Source organism: Rutidosis leptorrhynchoides, chromosome 4 (assembly GCF_046630445.1).
Source record: "Rutidosis leptorrhynchoides isolate AG116_Rl617_1_P2 chromosome 4, CSIRO_AGI_Rlap_v1, whole genome shotgun sequence".
Taxonomy (NCBI): domain Eukaryota; kingdom Viridiplantae; phylum Streptophyta; class Magnoliopsida; order Asterales; family Asteraceae; genus Rutidosis; species Rutidosis leptorrhynchoides.
The window spans coordinates 22677190-22697453 of NC_092336.1; the positions used below are offsets into that span (position 1 = coordinate 22677190).

The window sequence follows — 20264 nt, forward strand, 5'->3', positions numbered from 1 at the left end:
TTCCTGTATTTCTTCCTCCTCAGGATCACTTTTCGGTTCCTCTTCAATTGATTCATCCAAAAATTGTGAGTCTTCCCCAAAGGTGTCGTTTTCATCATCGGATAGGTTAATGACTGGAACACCATCTGAAGATTCTGGTTCGGAGTCGCTGAATGTGATAACAAGTTCTAAGCCAGACATCTATCACATAACAACTAGCACGTTAATACCACATAATATTTACATATTAATTTTTAACCAACAAGGATAAGCAATAGTTTTCGAAATTAAACACGGTCAAAGTCCAGACTCACTAATGCATCATAACAAACTCGATAAGACACACTAATGCAAATTTTCTGGTTCTCTAAGACCAACGCTCTGATACCACATGTCATAACCCGGCCTTAACCACAAGGACGAATACAATAACATATGATTTCATCGTGAGGTATTGACCTCTATATGCGACGTTTTTCAAAAACTGCATTCGTTTTTACAATACAAACCATAACTTTTATTACAAATACAAGGTTTAAACAACATAATAATGATTATCATTTAGCGATAATCTTAGCCTTACAAACTTTACATGTGATGATAACAACACGATTTCCAACGTATTTTACATTACAACTTCTCCGATACACAGTTTTATTTTTGACACAAATATGCATACTCAAGATCTTGCTTAAATTCAACATGTTGCAGCGGAAGCTTTTAGTTATCACCTGAGAATAAGCATGCTTAAAACGTCAACATAAAGTTGGTGAGATATAGGTTTAATGCCGGCAGCGTTATAAATATAGACCACAAGATTTCATATATAAACGTTTTAATAAAAATATTCTAAGTTGTTGAGCACTTGATAACCATACTTAACATTTAATCAACGTCGCATATTCCCTTTATTATGAAATCTTACTATACCGTACCAAGTGTAGTCACCAAAACGAAGTACTGTGCAACCGTTGATTACTGGTCGTCCAGTCCGGTTGGGGTTGTCAGGCCCGATAGATCTATCAACAGGATTCGCGTTTACAATACCGTATGTAAATAGTAGTTACCAAGTTACAGGGAAGTATGCCAGTGGTACAACTCAACGTAGAATATATATTTTTAATCACTTGTGTCCATAACGTAAATCATAAAATGCATGTATTCTCATCCCGAAATATTTAGAGTTTAAAAGTGGGACTATATACTCACTTTTGCCTTGAAGGTATTTAACTCGACTTGGTCTCCGATAGATATCATGAACCTAACCATATATATATTATATCAACATATTTTCTTTTCAAGTAATCGTTACATATATATATACTTATAATACTTTTAATATTTATTAGTCCGTAGTTAGCAGTCCGATGTTAGTGGTCCACAATTAGTTGCTCAATAAAATAAATAAAGACCCCATCGTATTCGTATTGATCATAATTAATCTCGACCCATGGTACCATGTTTTCAAATGACGTGTTGCGTACATAAAGTACCGTGTTGTCAAATGACGTGTTGCGTACAATTATGAGGTCTTATGATTAATCTTCTCGTGTTGTTTACGGGTGGTCCTGAAATATATAAAATCAAATCATAAGTAAATATATATAAAATATCATATTAATTAGCAAAGATATGATTAGTTTAGTTTTACTCCAATTAATTTCGTAGCTAAACTAGCTTCGGATACCCAATTTTGTTTTAGCCGTTGTTTCTTCAATATAACTCCGTTTTTGTTGGTTCAACTTGCCACTTCCTTGGATCGAGTCATTATTTATGAATATGAACTGTAAATACCTTAGTTTGCATTCGAAATCACAGGTTATAGGTCAAACTTTGGTGAATCTTATGAAAGTGATCATTTTTCCTCATAAAAACAACATCTAATGATCATTTTTATAAAAATACTTATACTTTGAATTAAACCATGAAATTTTTATGTATTAACATATTCATAAGAAATATCATTTTTCCAGAACATGAACTTCCAATTCAAAGTTCAAGATGGTTTTTAATTATCCAACCCAAAACAGCCCCCGATTGCACTCCGACGACGTAGATTCGGTTTTAAGGTGTTCTTTGTAATATCAAGTTGTATCTTGTTAAGTTAGCATATTCTTATGATATATTACAGGTCTTGAAGTATTTTAAAAGTTAAGTTAGAAAGATCTATTTAGTTTGCGAACAAATTTGAAATCATTCAAACTATGTTCTTGTTGTTAAAATTTTATATCACAAAATAAGATAGCTATATGAATATGAATTGAAATAAGATTATGAATAAGGTTACTACCTCAAGTTACTTGGACAAAGTTACTGCAAAAGATAAGAAAAATCCTAGAACCAAAAGAGTGGTGGAGTGGGATTGAAAGATTGGAAGCAACTTAGGACATAAACTTGAAATGAAAGTAGTATCTTGTAGTGTTTTTGTTTGATCTTGATATGGTGGTTATTAAGGTGATTCTTGAGAGGATTTTTGCTGGATTTCTTAGAGATGCATGAGGCTTATAAGTGTGTGTTCCTAGCTAGAGAAATGATGTAGTAAAAATTGAAAATGGAAGAGGTATATAAAGCCATAAAAAACGTGATTATGGGGGAGACATGGACAAATTTCCTAACTTGTAATCTTGTGAAATTGTCATACTATCTTACAAAAGTAGTTACCTCTCCTTTAGGGCAGTAACATGGTTGATTAAAATGTTGATTTGATGTGTATATACTAATAGTAAATACGTATAGAAGTTGGGTATGATACGGGTACATATACCCTAGATGTACGTATAAAAATCTTGAGAAAATGGAACGAGAATTCAAATATAGCTATCTTTTATGAATATACTTTTATTGTTTTATGTATATAAACCTTTAAAAGTGATTAAATACATATCTATACGATACTTGTATAAGTATTATAAGTTTTAAGTATTTATGTCAAAGAACGTTACGTATAGTTATCGTTTTGAAAACTTAAGTTAGTAGTTTCAAAATATACTTATAACTCATTGTTATTAGTACACAATGAGATGTTAAATCATCCTTAGATTATGTTAAATATATATAAATACGTATATATACCTAAACATATAATTATCGTATGTTATATAGTTCGTGATATCATCGGTCAAATTGGACGGTCAAACGTTGTGTAAAATTCTTTTCAAAAACATAAGTCTCAACAATTTAGATTGCTTATCATGTTGGTAAGTTTTAATTTATGTAAATATTAATCTCATAAGTATAAAACGATCGGAAAAATCCAGGTCGTTACATTGCTGATTAGAGAAGCACATGGAGGTGGTTTAGCTTGTCATTTTGGAATTAACAAGACATTGGAGATCCTAAATGAACATTTCTACTGGCCATGTATGGATAAAGATGTCAAAGCTGTGATTAATCGCTGTGCTACATGCTTTCAAGCTAAGTCAGCATTTCACAAGGGTTTGTATACTCCTCTTCCTGTCCCCAACCAGCCATGGGAAGATTTGAGCATGGATTTCATTGTTTCATTGCCAAGGACTCAGCGAGGCAAAGATTCTATTATGGTTGTTGTTGACAGTTTTCAAAGATGGCTCATTTCATAGCCTGCAACAAAACCAATGATGCTACTATTGTTGCTACTTTATTCTTCAAAGAAATTGTTCGTCTTCATGGAGTTCCCAAAACCATTGTGTCTGATCGAGATACAAAGTTCTTAAACTATTTTTGGAAGACATTATGGAAGCTGCTTGGAACAAAGCTTTTATTCAGCACTTCTCACCATCCCCAAACTGTTGGTCAAACTGAAGTTACCAATAGAACTGTGGGAATGCTGCTGAGAGCACTTGTGAAGAAAATTTTAAAGGAGTGGGATTTGAAGCTTGCTCAAGCTGAATTTGCTTTTAACAGAGCACCTAATTACTCCACAGGAAAATCACCATTTGAAATCTGCTATGGTGCAAATCCACTCACACCCATTGATCTGATTCCTTTTGCAATTGAGCCTAAGGCAAGTGTTGATGCGGTAGCAAAGGCTAAAGAAATGAAGAAACTGTATGAGCAAGTGAGGGCCAAAATTGAGAAGACCAACCAGCAATACAAGGCTAAAGCTAACCAACATAGAAAGCAGTCCACTTTTATTCCTAGTGATCTTGTTTGGATTCATCTAAGGAAGGAAAGGTTCCCAGCAAAAACGAAGAACAAGCTGATGCCAAGAGCTGAGGGTCCATTCAAAGTGTTGAAAAAGGTTGGTGATAATGCTTACAAGGTCAAGCTACCTGGTGATACTGTTGTGTCTAGCACTTTTAATGTTGGCAATTTAATGCCCTACTTGGAAGATGACAACCTCGAGAACTTGAGGTCAAGTTCCTTTTTAGAGGGGGAGGATGATGCGGGTGAGCTGGGCAATGTAACCAGCAACACAGCCAGCACGAGTTCAAAAGATGTTACACCCGAATCAGGCCAAGCAATGGTCGTGTTGCCATCTATTTCGTATCATCTAAGTGTTTTTGGAGCTGGTTCAAGAAGCTCAGGGGTGACCCTACTTCAGTCCTTAAACTGAAGTAGTTATGTTTTGATGAATAAAGTTTTTGATAGTTGAAGGCAAGCCAGCAATTAAGAAGAACCAGCTAGTCGGACCAGCAAATGAGCTTTAGTTTAGTCAGTAAAGCTTTAATTCACTCAGCCAGGTAACCAGCAAATCGAGCCAGCAAAGTTATACTTAGACAAACCAGCTAGTTCAATCAGCTGAAGAATTTTAAGCTCAACCAGCACACGAAACTTAGTTCAACCAGCAGGCGACGTTGTTTTTCTTTTAAGGGGCCAACTTGCTGATACAATTCAAAGTTTACTTATGCTTTTCAATAAACCGGTCAGGTCATGTGCTTAACACGTGTGTGGATGTTCTAGAAGAATGTTAGTTGTCCAAGGAAGATTCCCATTTATCATTGGATGCTTTTATCATGGGAAGGAGCACTAACAAATGGCAGGCTTTTTGCAGATTGTGTCCTTTATTCTTATTGGCTAATTTGTAATTGTTTGTCCTTTTTTGTCTCCATTTCCTTTTTATGTTTTTGTCTTATATAGAATATAGCTGTTAAGCTTCTTCTATAAATAGAGAGCTCTTGTAATTGTAAAACTTGGTTGATGATTGAATGAAAAGTTTGATAGAGCTTATCTATTTACAAAATCTCTGTGTCTTTATGAATCTTTGATTCCGGTGGCTAAGAGTGGTTTCTTTATCAGTGTTTGTGGTGTTACTTTATCAAACATTGTGGTGAAATCCAAATCTTCATATCTGATATTATAGTTATGGTGGAATCTTTATCAGCTGTAGTTGAAGATTTGAAGTGTTTCTAGATATCTAATTGTGGTGGTATCTTTATCAATTAAGGGTTTAGATTCTCTATCCTTTGTGTTCTTATTTCAGAGTTTTATACTCTGTTTTAGGGTTGTTGCTGTTACAATTTGGGGGTTTGTGTTCAGATCTGTTTAAGTGAAGAAAGCTTGTTCTAAATTGCGTTTTTAAAGTCATAATTACGCATCAACCTTGAAGCCTACTTGAATATGCTTCATCTTCACTGATTCCACCTATTACAAAAATAGTCTAAAATTTTAGGAGAACCTTAGGTTGTGTTCCAGAGTATTTAATTGAAGGAAAGTGAATGAAATGAAATGTAGGGAAAGTGGATCAGCCCAAATTGGAAGGAAGAGGTGGAAGGGAAATTAGACTAAAAAACACTTCCAAATCATTTCTCTTCTCTCTCAAAAAAAACTTAGGAACACCATTTCTTCAAATTTCCCTTTCCCTTCATTTCATTTCCCTTCAAATTTCAACTTGGGAACAAAGCCTTAATGTCACAAAAAAATGGCTGAATCTCTAAAACAGAATTGAACAGACGTATATATATATATATATATATATATATATATATATATATATATATATATATATATATATATATATATATATATATATATATAATCCATACCAAAAAGTAATAAAAACCTTATATTTTATAATCCATATTGACAATCAAATTCACATAATTTATAACCCTAACTTTTTATCCAAATTGCCATTTGACTATATAAAAAACAAAAATTATACCTGATGGCGTTAATGATTAGGGTTTCAAACGCATCTAAAACCGTAATCCTTATACAAATCTGTGACGACCCGTCCAAATCCCTTTGGACGAATACATCATTCTTTGATTTCATAGTGAGGTTTTGACCTCTATATGATACGTTTTGTAAACATTGCATTCTTTTCAAAAGGTACACAATAAATGAATATCAATTTCTAAGGTTTTCAACGTTTGATGATTTCTACATATAGACAATCACCATAAATAATAGTTTACCATAATACATCCGTTGACAATGCAGTCAAAATAAGATACACGGTGTTGATTTTGTGAATGCAAAGTTTTCTTGAATAAAGCATGTATGACTCCATGCACATAGCTTGTATCACATATAAGCAAACAGCGGAAGACTTCTAGAAACTTGAGAATAAACATGCTTAAAAATGTCAACACAAAGGTTGGTGAGTTCATAGATTTAATGTTGCGCATAATCTGTATATAAAGGTGAATCACAAGTTTTCAGTTGTTTCATCCAGAAACGTTTATCAAAATATTCTACGAAATTGAGCACCGTGGTAACTAAACTTAACGTATATATAATTTACACCCTTTGTATAATCATCTTAATAATACACGAAAACCAACGTGTACGCTTCTCAAATAGCATACGTCCGTTAAAAGGCTAGTGCTCTAGCTCGGATGGGGATATCAAGCCCTATGGATCCATATACTACTACTCGCGCCCACCAGTTCTTATAGCTGGCAGTTACTAGTTACCAAAGCTAAGGGATTTTCGGTTTAAACTCAGTGTAGAATTTAGTATATACTTGTATCCATTGCGTTTAAAATAAAGTGCATGTATTCTCAGCCCAAAAATATAGATTGCAAAAGCAATTAAAAGGGGAGCAAATGAAACTCACCTTAGCAGCACATAAGGTCATTCATCAAAAAGTGACCATAATTCGGAATGTAAGATTAACCGTAGATCTCAACCTAGAGAACATATGTTGGTCAATACATGTCTAATAAGCTAGGTTGGGTCATAGTGTATCACAATCCTAATGCTCGAGACTGACATGAAAAAGTTAACAAAAGTCATCTCAAAAGTCAACCTGACCCAATATGATCTTTAAAACTATACATGTTTATTATCATAGTATAAGTCTTGATAATTGAACGAATGTATAGTTTATCAAACTCAAAATATTATTTATTTCAGGAGCTATATTATATTTGAATTATCATGGCAATCGAAAATATTTTATTATTTCACATAGCTTTCCAATACTTGTAAAATCAGATTATAGTGTTTATAAAGCTTTAAAACATGATAAGACAGTCAACTTTGACAATTGTTCAATAAGACGAGACGTGCTTTATATAGAAATTCATTTACTCGATTAGTAATATTTGAAAATCCAATTTATTAATCTCATAAACAAGTTGTTTAAATATTAATTTACAATTTCAAACACAATTTCAATTAACATCAAACATAATTCAGTTGTCCATATCTTTTAATCCGTTCATCGAATTCACGCGATTTCTAAATGAAAAGTTAATAATTTTTTGCCAGCTTTCCAAAAACATGCATATCATATACTTTATATCAGTAGCATATGTATCAAATTCGTGATTCATCATAAACTATCTAACGACAAAATTAAAGCATACAAGCATGCATAAACATATATACTCGAGCACTAGACATGGATACACTATTAATATATAAAAGATAAGATATAAATGCTTACGTATCAATATTGTGATTCAATATTGCAGAAAAGTACGTAGACGCAACGGAGATGATAAACACTAGTTTGAGCTTACGAGCTATACCTCCAAACAATACCCATAACCTCCATAGCTATAACCCATAATTTCCTTAGCTCTATCCCGCTCGTAAAACCCATTTTTAAATAACTCGCGTGTACCCTCGTCGTAGTATTTTATGTATACTACTAATAATAACACTAATACTACTCATAATAATATTAAGATTAATATTAATCTTTTAATAATAATAATAATTTATAATTATAATATAAATAGAGAAAGATGTGCGAGAGATGGATGAATGAAATGTGACCAGATTACGTTTGATATTTAAAGAGATGTTGCACCCACCTACCACCCATACGATCGCATGAAATGTGAGGGTGGCCTCATGCGATCGCATGAGCCAAATATCAAAATCATGTTCGTTTGTTCTTGCTTACCGACATCCTATTATGATTATTATATATATTATTTAATATATAATATATTTAATCTTTAGAATTAATTATATATTATATTATATTTACATGCATAGTAAAAATGTAATTTTTACTCAAATGACTCGTACGTTGTCACTCGACTCATGTACCACTTTCGGTTTTTCGATCGCACTTTCGTACGTTTAGAAAACTGGCCTTTTATATTTAGTGACTCGTACCCTTATAAAAATAATAGATTTAAACAATGAAAATAATCCCACTCAAAGTGTAACTTTATTCATTTGAGTGTTTTGGTCATTTGCTTCTATAAATCAGTGACTCGTTGTTTATCAAAATATATTATTTTAAATCAGGGCGTTTTATGACTAAGTTAATATATATATATATATATATATATATATATATATATATATATATATATATATATATATATATATATATATATATATATATATATATATATATATATATATATATATTTATTTATTTATTTATTTAGAATTGTAAATTTGTACAATATATATATGTTTGAAATATTTATCTAATGATATAAAGATAAAGTTTAAATTTGTTCGAAAATTTCCGGGTTATCAAAAAATCGTTCGTGGATGGATGGATTTGATGAAAAGCTTCTAAAGTCGCCAAAAAATTGCAAGAGAGAAAACCTATTTTTTAAAATCAGCTGATGAAGATAACCCGTTTAAAATCAAGATTTAGGAATGAATTTATGAATGAAACTGAAAAGGTGGCGTGGTTGAAGAGAGAGCAATTTGAGAGATATGGATCAAGTTAATTGAAACCCTAATTTTTTTAAACTGAATGAAATCGTCTGTGGAATTTTTTTTTTTTTTTTTGAAACTGATCGCAAAACCTCCATGGACACGTGGCAATCAAAGACAACGTTATAGAAACTTTGGGTTATAAAAAAATCGATTTTTGTGAGGCTGCCAAATGTGTCGAAATTGTAGGAAGCAAAGAGATGGCGCCACGTAGGCGATCCATCCCTTGATTTATATATGTTAGGGATTTTTTATAATAACAAGTTAATAAAAAATAATAACTGAAGAAAATTAAATTTAATTAGAATGATTAAAAAATATATCGATGATAAAAAATATATCAATCAATGAAACATATTAATATGAACTAATTAAAAAATATACACCATAATTTTTTTGAAAAACTTATCACTTCCGTTTTAACACTTCTATTATCAAAATCTAGCCCTAAAATAACGGTCCCATCAATTATTAATGGATTATCAAAGGTTTTGATTAAAGGTGCTGAAAAAATTGAAGGTTGTAATCAAATTAACATCCAAATGCACCATCATATAACTTGGCATTGATAATCTTAATTCTAACACGTATCTCTCTTCATGTTTGTAATTTATATATATTCAACCTGTATCGATAACTTGGTTATAATATATATCTATGCATGTCTATATATAGGATTTTGGAACGGTTTTTGAGTTGCTTGCAACGCACGGGCTCATAACCTAGTTTTTAATATATATAACAATAAAATAAATTAATTAATACTCTATATAAATTAACTAATATAAATAAACTATAAATACTAAACAATGTATTTATTATAAAACAATGAAAATTAACACAGAACGACTTTTTCAATTTATCACCAATGTGAGTTTTTCATTATCAGTCTAGTAATAGTTCAATCATCGGTAGACACTAAAATTGACATTAAAAGACACCCATTGCTCCTCTAGCTCTTATATTACTAGTGAGCAAAGCCCGTGCGTTGCACGGTTTGCTTCACGTTTCAGTATTTTGATATTTGCAAATGGTTGGATAATCGGGTTAGCTAAGATCTCGTTAAGGATGAGAATGTTAATATGCCAATGAAGATCTCTACTATTTTTTAAGGTGCATTGTATATACTCTCTCTAGACATGATTGATAATAGTTTGTAAGCTAGACACCAACAATTAGGCCATTTTTAGGAAATATATATAATAACACAAAACTCCACAAATTTTAAAGTAGTGAGAAAGTAAGTTAACTTACTCCTCGAATGATCTTATTCTTATCTTAATCATTTTAAACATAATTATATATGACCTTACATACTTACTTTTAATAGTTTCAATTAAGATAATTTAGAATAGTGACCTAAAGATTATTGAGACATCTCTTAAAGATTGTATACGTTGAACTAACTCACTGATATTAGTCACTATTAGAGATTATGACTAACTTGGTCAATAAGTTTATCTTGGCCATTAAGTTAAATAATTAGGGAATGTATTCTATTGTATTTTCCTTGTAATCTATCTATAAATATAATATTAATCTGACCACAATGCGTGGCTTTTGAACAATTTATTCTAATTGCCTACATGGTATCAGCCAGCTACGCAAACTAAACCCTTCCTCCTATCTTTTTGCGGCTGTATCTTCCTTTTTTTTTCCTTTCTTTTCTTTCTTCATCATGGCTATTGGCGACACTTCTTCTTCATCTTCTGATGGGACTTTACCATTGAACACCATTCTTCATATGATCACCATAAAACTATCCTCTACAAATTATCTTCTTTGGAAGCATCAAATCTTACCTCTTCTTACCTTCCAAAAACTAAATGGTTATGTTGATGGTTCAATTGTTCAACTGGCACCCACCATCACTGTTGATCAAGTTTCATCTCCTAACCCAGCTTATCTCAGTTGGATTGAAGGAGATCAAAAAGCACTTATCATCATTCAAGCTTCATTAACAGAGGAATCGATGGCGGTTGTCCTAGGTCTTAAAACTACACACGAGATTTGGACTTCGTTAGACAATCATTACAGTCATGGCTCCATCGATCGTATGCACACTCTTCGTGACTCTCTTCGTCAACTCACCAAAGGTACTTCTCCTGTTTCTGAATACGGGCAGAAGTTTAAGAGCATCTGCGATCAACTCGCAGCCATTTGACATCCAGTCGATGATCCTGATAAAGCACATTGGTTTCTTAGCGGTCTTGGAAGCACGTTCGAAACCTTCTCTACTACTCAGCGTACCATTAAACCTCGCCCCACTTTCAGAGAATTATTCTCTCAAGCAGAAAGTCATGAGTTGTTTCTCAACTCTCTTCAATGGAATAATCCTCATGCTGCTGCTTTCATTGCTAATTATGGTAGCAACTACCCTTCCCGTGGCTCTTCTAATAACTATCGTGGTCGGGGTCGGGGTCATTCTTTTGGTCGTGGTCGTGGCCAACGATCCCCACAATGTTAACTATGTAGAATCGAAGGACATTATGCTAACCAATGTCCCCAGTTATCTACTTTTGCTCAAAGAAACACATCTATTGATGTAAATCTTGCACAAGCCTTCAACACAAGTTGTCATGTAATCAATAGCTCTCCAGACTGGTATGTTGATTTAGGTGCTTCGGCGCACATTGCCTCTTCATCTAATCACTTGGATACTTCGATTCCCTATACAGGTAATGACAGGGTCACCGTCGGTAATGGTTCCACTTCGCCCATTACTCACGTGGGCCGATCTTCTCTTTCAGAGGATCTTCATCTTCTTGATGTTTTAGTTGTTCCCTATATTACTAAAAATCTCTTGTCTATTAGCAAATTAAATCATGATAATCCTGTTGATATATTATTTTATGATCAGACTTTTTCTATTCAGAATCGACTAACAAAGGAAATTCTAGCAACGGGTCGAAGACATGAAGATCTTTATATTCTAGAGCGTGGTCAAAAAGTATTTGTCGCAAATCTTCACTCTAATAAAAAACAGACATCTTATGATATTTTGGCATAGTCGCCTCGGTCATATTTCTTTTGATGTAATTACGTTATTAAATAAACTTGGTCAATACAGTTACTAGTTTGTTACCGACACCGCGAGTTTGTTCGCCTTGTTAGCTTTCCAAAAGCAAAAATTTATCATTTATTAATAATGAAAAGCGTGCACTACATGTTTTAGATCTAGTACATTGTGATCTTTTGGGAGCATCACCTGTACCATCTTCTGATGGTTATCGTTATTATGTTGTGTTTGTTGATGATTATAGCAGGTTTTCGTGGTCTTATCCACTCAAGGCAAAGTCTGACTTTGTAGGAGTTTTTACCACATCTATCTCCTTTGTGAAAACACAGTTTTCTAGAAAGATGAAAATATTTCAAAGTGATGGTGGTACTGAGTTTATTAATCATGGTGTTCGGACTCTACTATTTCAAAATGGGACTCATCATCGTATTTCTTGCCCTTACACGCCTCAACAAAATGGTCGAGCCGAACGTAAACATCGGCATATTACTGAGACCGGGTTGGCTATGATTTTCAATGCTCATGCTCCAGCTTATTTGTGGGTCGATGCATTTAGCTCAGCTGTATACATTATCAATCAATTACCATCTCGTGTTCTTGGTTCCAAATCCCCATTTGAACTTTTATACTTTACTACGCCAAATTATGGTAATTTTCGCATTTTTGGATGTTGTGCCTATCCTTATCTTCGTGATTATGCTCCTCACAAATTGGCTCCTCGCAGCATGGCATGTGTGTTCATTGGTTATAGTTCACAATATAAGGGTTATCGTTGTCTTGACATCACGTCCGGGCGTGTGTTTATTACTCATCATGCTCACTTTGACGAGTCAAGTTTTCCTTAAATTGGAAAGACATCTTTTATGGATCTAGCAACACTTTTTTTTACTACATATGATGATCCCATTATTACACCACCAGTACATTCTTCTGTAGATCCGCCTAAGGTATCTCCATCACCAAGTTTACCATCATCTTGCACTATATGTGAAGACTCTATGGATCTCCCTTCGGCATCATCTACTATTCTTATCGAAAACGTGCCTATTGCTCCATCTACCATTGCACCTACGGCACCTCTCACTTCAACAACATCTATGGGTCATCACATGACCACTCGAGGCAAAGCAGGTATTTTTAAACCTCGGCATCATATTGATTTTACGGTTCTTACAAAGCTTCATCATGCTTTACTTACTTCTACATCGCCTCGTGTTTTTAAAATAGTCGTAAAAGATCCTGCTTGGTTTCAAGCAATGAGTGATGAAATGAATGCCTTACAGCAGAATCATACGTGGGATCTTGTTTCTCGTCCTCCAAACACTAATGTTGTCGGATCAAAATGGATTTTTCGCACAATATATCTATCTGACGGTTCTATTGATCGCTTAAAAGCACGTCTCGTTACTCAAGGATTTACTTAGGCTCCAGGTCTTGATTACTTGGCAACCTTCAGTCCGGTTGTCAAGGCTTCCACTGTTCGTATTGTTCTTTCTCTTGCGGTACTCAACAAATGGCCTTTACATCAACTTGATGTAAAAAATGCTTTTTCTCAATGGCCATTTAAATGAAACCGTTCACATGGAACAACCTCCCGGTTTTATAGATTCAAAATATCCAACACATGTGTGCAAGTTAAACCGCGCTTTATATGGTCTTAAACAAGCTCCCTGTGCTTGGTTTCAACGTCTTAGCACGTTTCTTATTCAGCAAAGGTTTACTTGTAGTCATGCCGATCCTTCATTATTTGTCTTCAAACGCAACAATTGCTTACTTTATCTCCTTGTTTACGTGGACGATATTATTCTCACGGGAAATCACTCGGCTACAATCAAACGGTTTATTTCTCGTCTCCATCAAGAATTTGCTATTAAAGATCTTGGTTGTTTGAGTTATTTTTTGGGACTTGAAGTAACATATACCACTACTGGTTTGTTTCTCAGTCAGACTAAGTATGCACATGATATATTGACACGTGCGAAATTGTTAGATGCAAAACCGAGTGGAATACCTTTTGCTACTGCCGAGTTGTTTACTTCTACGGGTACCAAGTTTGCGGATCCTACTCAATATCGTTCGCTGGTTGGCGCTCTTCGATATCTTACCATCACCCGACCAGATATTTCTTATGCCGTGAATCAAGTCAGTCAATTCCTACAGTCTCCTACTATGGATCATTTTCAAGCTGTCAAGAGGATTTTGCGCTATGTTAAGGGCACTATTACTTATGGCTTATCTTTTCTTCATTCGACCAAGCCTACTTTTCTTGGTTATTCTGATGCAGATTGGGCTCGTTGCATTGAGACTCGCCGCTCGACATATGGATACTCAATATTTCTTGGTGGCAATTTAGTTTCTTGGAGTGCCAAGAAATAACCGACTGTTGCTCGTTCCAGTTGTGAATCCGAATATCGTGCATTGGCAAATACTGCTGCTGAAATAGTATGGATTACTCATCTCCTACATGAACTGTATGTTCTTCCTCCAACTAGGCCGACTATCTTATGTGATAATAAGAGTGCTGTAGTAACCCGTCCTAATCCATCTGGACGAAGTCTTCAACAGTTGGTCCCATTGCGAGGTTCTGACCTCTATATGCCATGAACGACTCCATGTAATATGAGCAAATGCACAGCGGAAGATTTCTTTCATACCTGAGAATAAACATGCTTTAAAGTGTCAACCAAAAGGTTGGTGAGTTCATAAGTTTATCATAAAACAATAAAATTCATCATTTTGATAGACCACAAGATTTAAATCCTGCATGGTACAAATGGGCCCGAATCCTATACCCACCTGTAATGTACATGCGATATATTTTAAATACAGTACACCTTTCTCGTGTACGAAATCATCTTTCATAAATCTTAGTAACCGTACACATATCTCGTGCACAAAAATAACATACACATAACATGTGTATAAAATCATTCTCTCGATACATAACATTCATATCATTTGGTGGCAATTATCATGTCCACATAATTCAATGGTGGCAATTATCATGTCCACATAATTCAATGGTGGCAATTATCATGTCCACATAATTCAACAGTGGCAATTATCATGTCCACATAACTCAACAATAATCCGCAGAACTTCTGTCTGCATAATAATTCATTCGAAGAAATGTTTTGCTTGTGTCTATCTCGTCAAACATTTATAAAAGCATTTCATGTATTCGCAGTTCAAAATATATTTCAAAAACATTTAATAAAGCAGTTGTAAAAACAGCACATGTATTCTCAGTCCCAAAAATGTAAAGAGTAAAAGGGAATTAAATGAACTCACCATACGATATTTTGTAGTAAAAATATGCATACGACGATACTGAACAATGCAGGGTTAGCCTCGGATTCACGAACCTCAAAGGATGTAGTTCTTAAAAAATGCCCAAGTCCGGGTTTGAACCCGCGACGTCCCGCTAACCCGATAACGCCTCTAACAATTCCTTTGCCATCTCATTTCTAATTTAATTGATACACCAAATCTATTTATCCTAATTCAAATGTCTGTCTTCTTCTTCTTCTTATATAAAAAGAATGCCACACCCCGGGCTTGAACCCGCGACCTCTTGTTATAACCAAACACTCCTAACCAATGAACCACTTAATTAGCACCATCATCCTCTTTATTCATCATCCTCTTTATTATCATAACTATACCATCATAAAATCATTAGCACCATCATCTCATTACCAATCCTCGTGATCATCATGATCATTATTATCATCATCAGCGACATCTCACATCTTCATCATAATCATCTTCTCATCATGAGGTCATCATCATCAACATAGCTCATCATCATCCTAAACGTTATCCAATATTCTTCCTCGTCACCCATTATCATTTTTTTTAGCATCATTCAATTGGCCCAACAACTAGGTTAGCCCACGGTCCATTAGAAAAAGAAAATACCATCATGAGTATGGTTTCATACTATGGATTCAAATTTGTTCTTTAAATCACCCACTAACTTAAAATAGATAAATGGTCGGCCACAAACTTGATTTGTTTTCCCATGATTTCGTTTGGCAGAGCATCAATAAGCATTTATATTTATATATTCTCCACTAGTAATTTGGTAAGTGGGACATTCAATTAGTGATGTTTGATGAAATAAGGAAAAGGATAGAAGACGATTACTAGGAAGAAAAATATAGTACTAGGCTCAAATTGCTAAATAAAATCAAAATTTGTTTCTTGGATTCCTTATCAAATGAACGTCAAACAAAGGAGTAAGCAGGAAGTGGGGTTCGATTTTATAAAGGAAATATCAAACACCATTTTCAACTTACATCTCACTATCTTTTGTAATCCCTTCATCAAATAAAAAGGCCCAAGGTTACCAATGTATACAGCCAAACTAACATAGCAAGGCTCTCGGTCCAAAGATAAAAATAGATACTCCGTAATCTTGATCTGAGTGGGGTTTTAAAATGAAAGCAGAATAGCAGGTGTCAACGTCGAGTAGTTATCTTTATTGTTATTTAAATCCCATCATTCTTTATTCGATCTTCATCATTCTAATTCAACAGCTCATCACCACTTGTTCGGCCATAACAATTACGTGGCCCCATTAACCGAATAAACTTGTTTCTATATCCTAAATTTGTGCAACAAGTTGGCAAGTGGAAGAAAATGTCGGCCATAATTTACCATGTTGTCCCACTAGATTATTTATTAAACCCCATATGTTATTTTTATAAACACGTTAGCCAAAATTTGAAATCATGCCATATTCTCATATTGTCCCACCATTATCATTTCTAGTAAAAAGAAACAGAAGCATTAATATCAACCTTTACTCGTTACCTTTATATTAGCATGTTTCAATTATCATTATCATATTCATCTCATCAACTCTTTATCATGCTCACAAATTCCTTATCCTCATCAACTCGCGTAATAATAGAAGGTATTAGTAGAAAGGATCGAAAGAACCGATGGTGGGTTGTAGACTCGAACAAGAAACAAATGCAACTAAATTCTGGTTAAGGTGTGAAGGTTTGTACGTGGAACATAAACATTACAGCAGCACAGGATGCGAGTTTTAAGCTGGTTGAAACAAAGAAAAATATCACGCGTATAGTTGGATTGAGGGAAAAATAAAATAATTAGAGAGGTGATGGTTATTCAATGGTGTTTCTCATATCGTAATAAGATGAAGAGAGTGGTGGTGATAGTTCGAATTAAAAAAAATGATGATATGTGTTTTAGGGTGGCGGTTTGTTCATGGTTGTTATAGTGAAGAAAGTGGTTGATATATGACATCACATCAGTGGTAGCACGATGGTGATTCTAACGATGATGATGGCGTTCAACTAATCATGATAACAACCGAAGTATTGCAGTAGGAAGATGGGTTTTCGGTTTGTGATAGATGAGGGTAGAGAGAGAGAGAGGAAGTGATTCGGTTTAGAGGTGATGTTTGTGATTTTTCTGTTTAATTCGATGGATTGAAGTCATTGTATTTGATAATTGATAATGATGATGAAAGAAATGAACTACTCCTCTAATATCAAATGATAATTGGCTGGTTGATAGTAAAAGAAGATTGTAGGGTCAATTAATCGTACAGAAAAAATAAAAAAAATTAAAAGGTGATAACAATGGCTAACAGACTTTGGATTTAGTTGATGTCTGAATTCCTGGTTCGTACTAAAATTGAGGATTTGGAGAATCAATTATGCACAGTTTCGATTGAGACTTCAAACAGAAAGTGATCTTGTGTCATTTTATTTATGTTAAATATTAATATTAAGAATTTGTAAATGTAATTAAATATATTAATAATAATAATAATATTGTTAGTTTCATTGGAATAAAAAAATACTGATAATAGAAAATAATAATAATATTACTTAATCAAAATAATAATAATAATAATAATAGAAATAATAATAATGATAATAGTAATTTATAAAATAATAATAATATTAATCATAATTTTACTACTACTTAGTAATGATAATAATATTAGTAATAATTATATTATAATAAATCAAATGTATCAAATTTCATAACCATTTATTATATATAGTAATATTATTAAAAATGATGTTGATATTTAAATTGATTTTAATACAAGTAATGATAATATTAATATAGCAATTATAATTTATCTTGTAAGTATGTTTAATATGTTAATATTATTAACTAAGTAATATTTATTAACTATCTAATATATAATAATATATAGTGATTATTTAAATTTTTATATATTTTATATATATATATATATATATATATATATATATATATATATATATATATATATATATACAATATACGTAATGTTAATCATGTATCGAAATCATATATATTTATATATGTATATATATATATATATATATATATATATATATATATATATATATATATATTATTTATTTATTAACAATTGTTCGTGAATCGTCGGGAATAATCAAAGATTAACTGAATCCATATAACAGTTCAAAGGTTAGATGTATACATGAACACAGTTCAAAATTTATGAGACTTCAACATTACAGACTTTGCTTATCGTGTAGAAATCAATTAAAGATCAAGTTTAAATTTGGTCGGAAATTTCTAGGTCGTCACAGTACCTACCCGTTAAAGAAATTTTGTCCCGAAATTTGAGTGGGGTTGTCATGTCTAACAATAAAAATGTTTTCATGACGAATATGAGTTGATAAATAGAGATTTATCAACATTGAGTAATATTGATAAAATAATTCAATTACTCGAAGCGTACGAGTGAAGTTATCACAAAAGAGTGAAATGAATAAATGCAGATTCGTCTTGTCTGGTGACGTAGTCACGGTTGATTTCCGGAAATCAAGAAAATTAAAGAAAATCTTTGATATCTAAAAGATTTGATTCTTCGGTGAATAAGGAAATCAGGATCTCTCTTAATTAAATGCGGAGATCTGCCTTGATTACTTTGTCTGGTATTTCCATTATAAATTAAACTCTTCCGTTCCATTATTCTCACCATTCTTATACTTTCTTTCTTAGTTCATACATCCACAAGATTATGAAAATGTTTAATCCAGTTCTAATCCTTGATATTTTTCTAATTATCACTTCTGTCATCCTTCTTTTCAATCTTCCACCAGAAAAATCTGCTTACTTCTACTATTGCCTTGGGTTGATATTATTCTTAATTATATTGTGTCTTTATATTGCTATTCGTATTAATATCCACGGTTTGTAACTTCCGTGTTGTTATTGGGCTTTATATTTTCTCTTATATTTTGGAGCTCTTTGCCTTTTTTATTATCCTCCCGACCTCTAGTAAAACGAGTAACGGTTCAGAATTCGTAAGTATGGAATTTTGGATAAACCTCATGTTCTAAATAAGAAAGAATGTATTAGCACGATTTGATTTGTCAAATTACCAGAATCACTGAGAATAGAACTATCAAGAATATACTTTCTCGATATGTTCAGAAGTTAAGCAGAATGAAAGAGTTATGTAACATGGCACGTGATGACGTTATAATCTGTGAATTATCACGTTCCATTAGAAACTCAGCATGACTTACTATAATATAATCACGTTGGCCAAGCGCCATTATATTATACTAACTCATGCTTCAATTCCCGACACTTCTCCACAATTTATTCATAATTTATACTTAGATTTTACAGAATTTTCCAACATATTGGAATACAGAAAGCACGAAGAGGTAGATAATTTCGGACAAGAATATTTATGAAAATATCCTCAGAAATATCGAAGATATTTATGATGATATTTTGGGATTTCTAAGTTCGAAGGTTGATGAAGAAAAATTTTCTGCAAGATTTTAACATGACTTCAGAGTAAGATATTCTCTAAAGATTTCATCGGATCCAGAATTACCTGGATTCTTGGATTATAGGGTTTGGTCCTTGTATTTGTCCTTGGTCTCCTTCATGGTTAGTTCAATCCGTTTTTCTGTACCAAATTTTCTATCGAGCGTTCCAAACACTCCATTCTTTATCATCAAACTATTGGCCATTTAGGCTATCTACAATTTTGTTGTTTCCTCTGCATTTCATGCTACCATATCTGAATCATCAGTTATCAATCCGAGGTGATTCCAAGAGAATTGTGTTTTTAGATGATTAAACGCTGATGGTAATATGGTGGAATATAAAAGGTCTCCCCGATAACAATAAAAGAGCACGCATATATATCAAAGTTATAATAAGGTTGTTTCGGACGAAAAGT

General features: G+C 33.1%; 1 protein-coding gene across 1 annotated transcript; it reads left to right on the top strand.

The window, feature by feature from the left end:
• Positions 1-13600: 13600 nt before the first annotated feature.
• On the top strand, positions 13601-14434 carry LOC139840488 (uncharacterized mitochondrial protein AtMg00810-like). Its single transcript, XM_071830754.1, has one exon. The coding sequence runs from the start codon at positions 13601-13603 to the stop codon at positions 14432-14434; it is 834 nt and encodes a 277-aa protein (XP_071686855.1).
• Positions 14435-20264: the final 5830 nt, after the last annotated feature.

Bases quoted from the DNA above. Each gene is read 5' to 3' on its own strand.
- LOC139840488 (XM_071830754.1), top strand. From the start codon at position 13,601: ATGCTTTTTCTCAATGGCCATTTAAATGAAACCGTTCACATGGAACAA.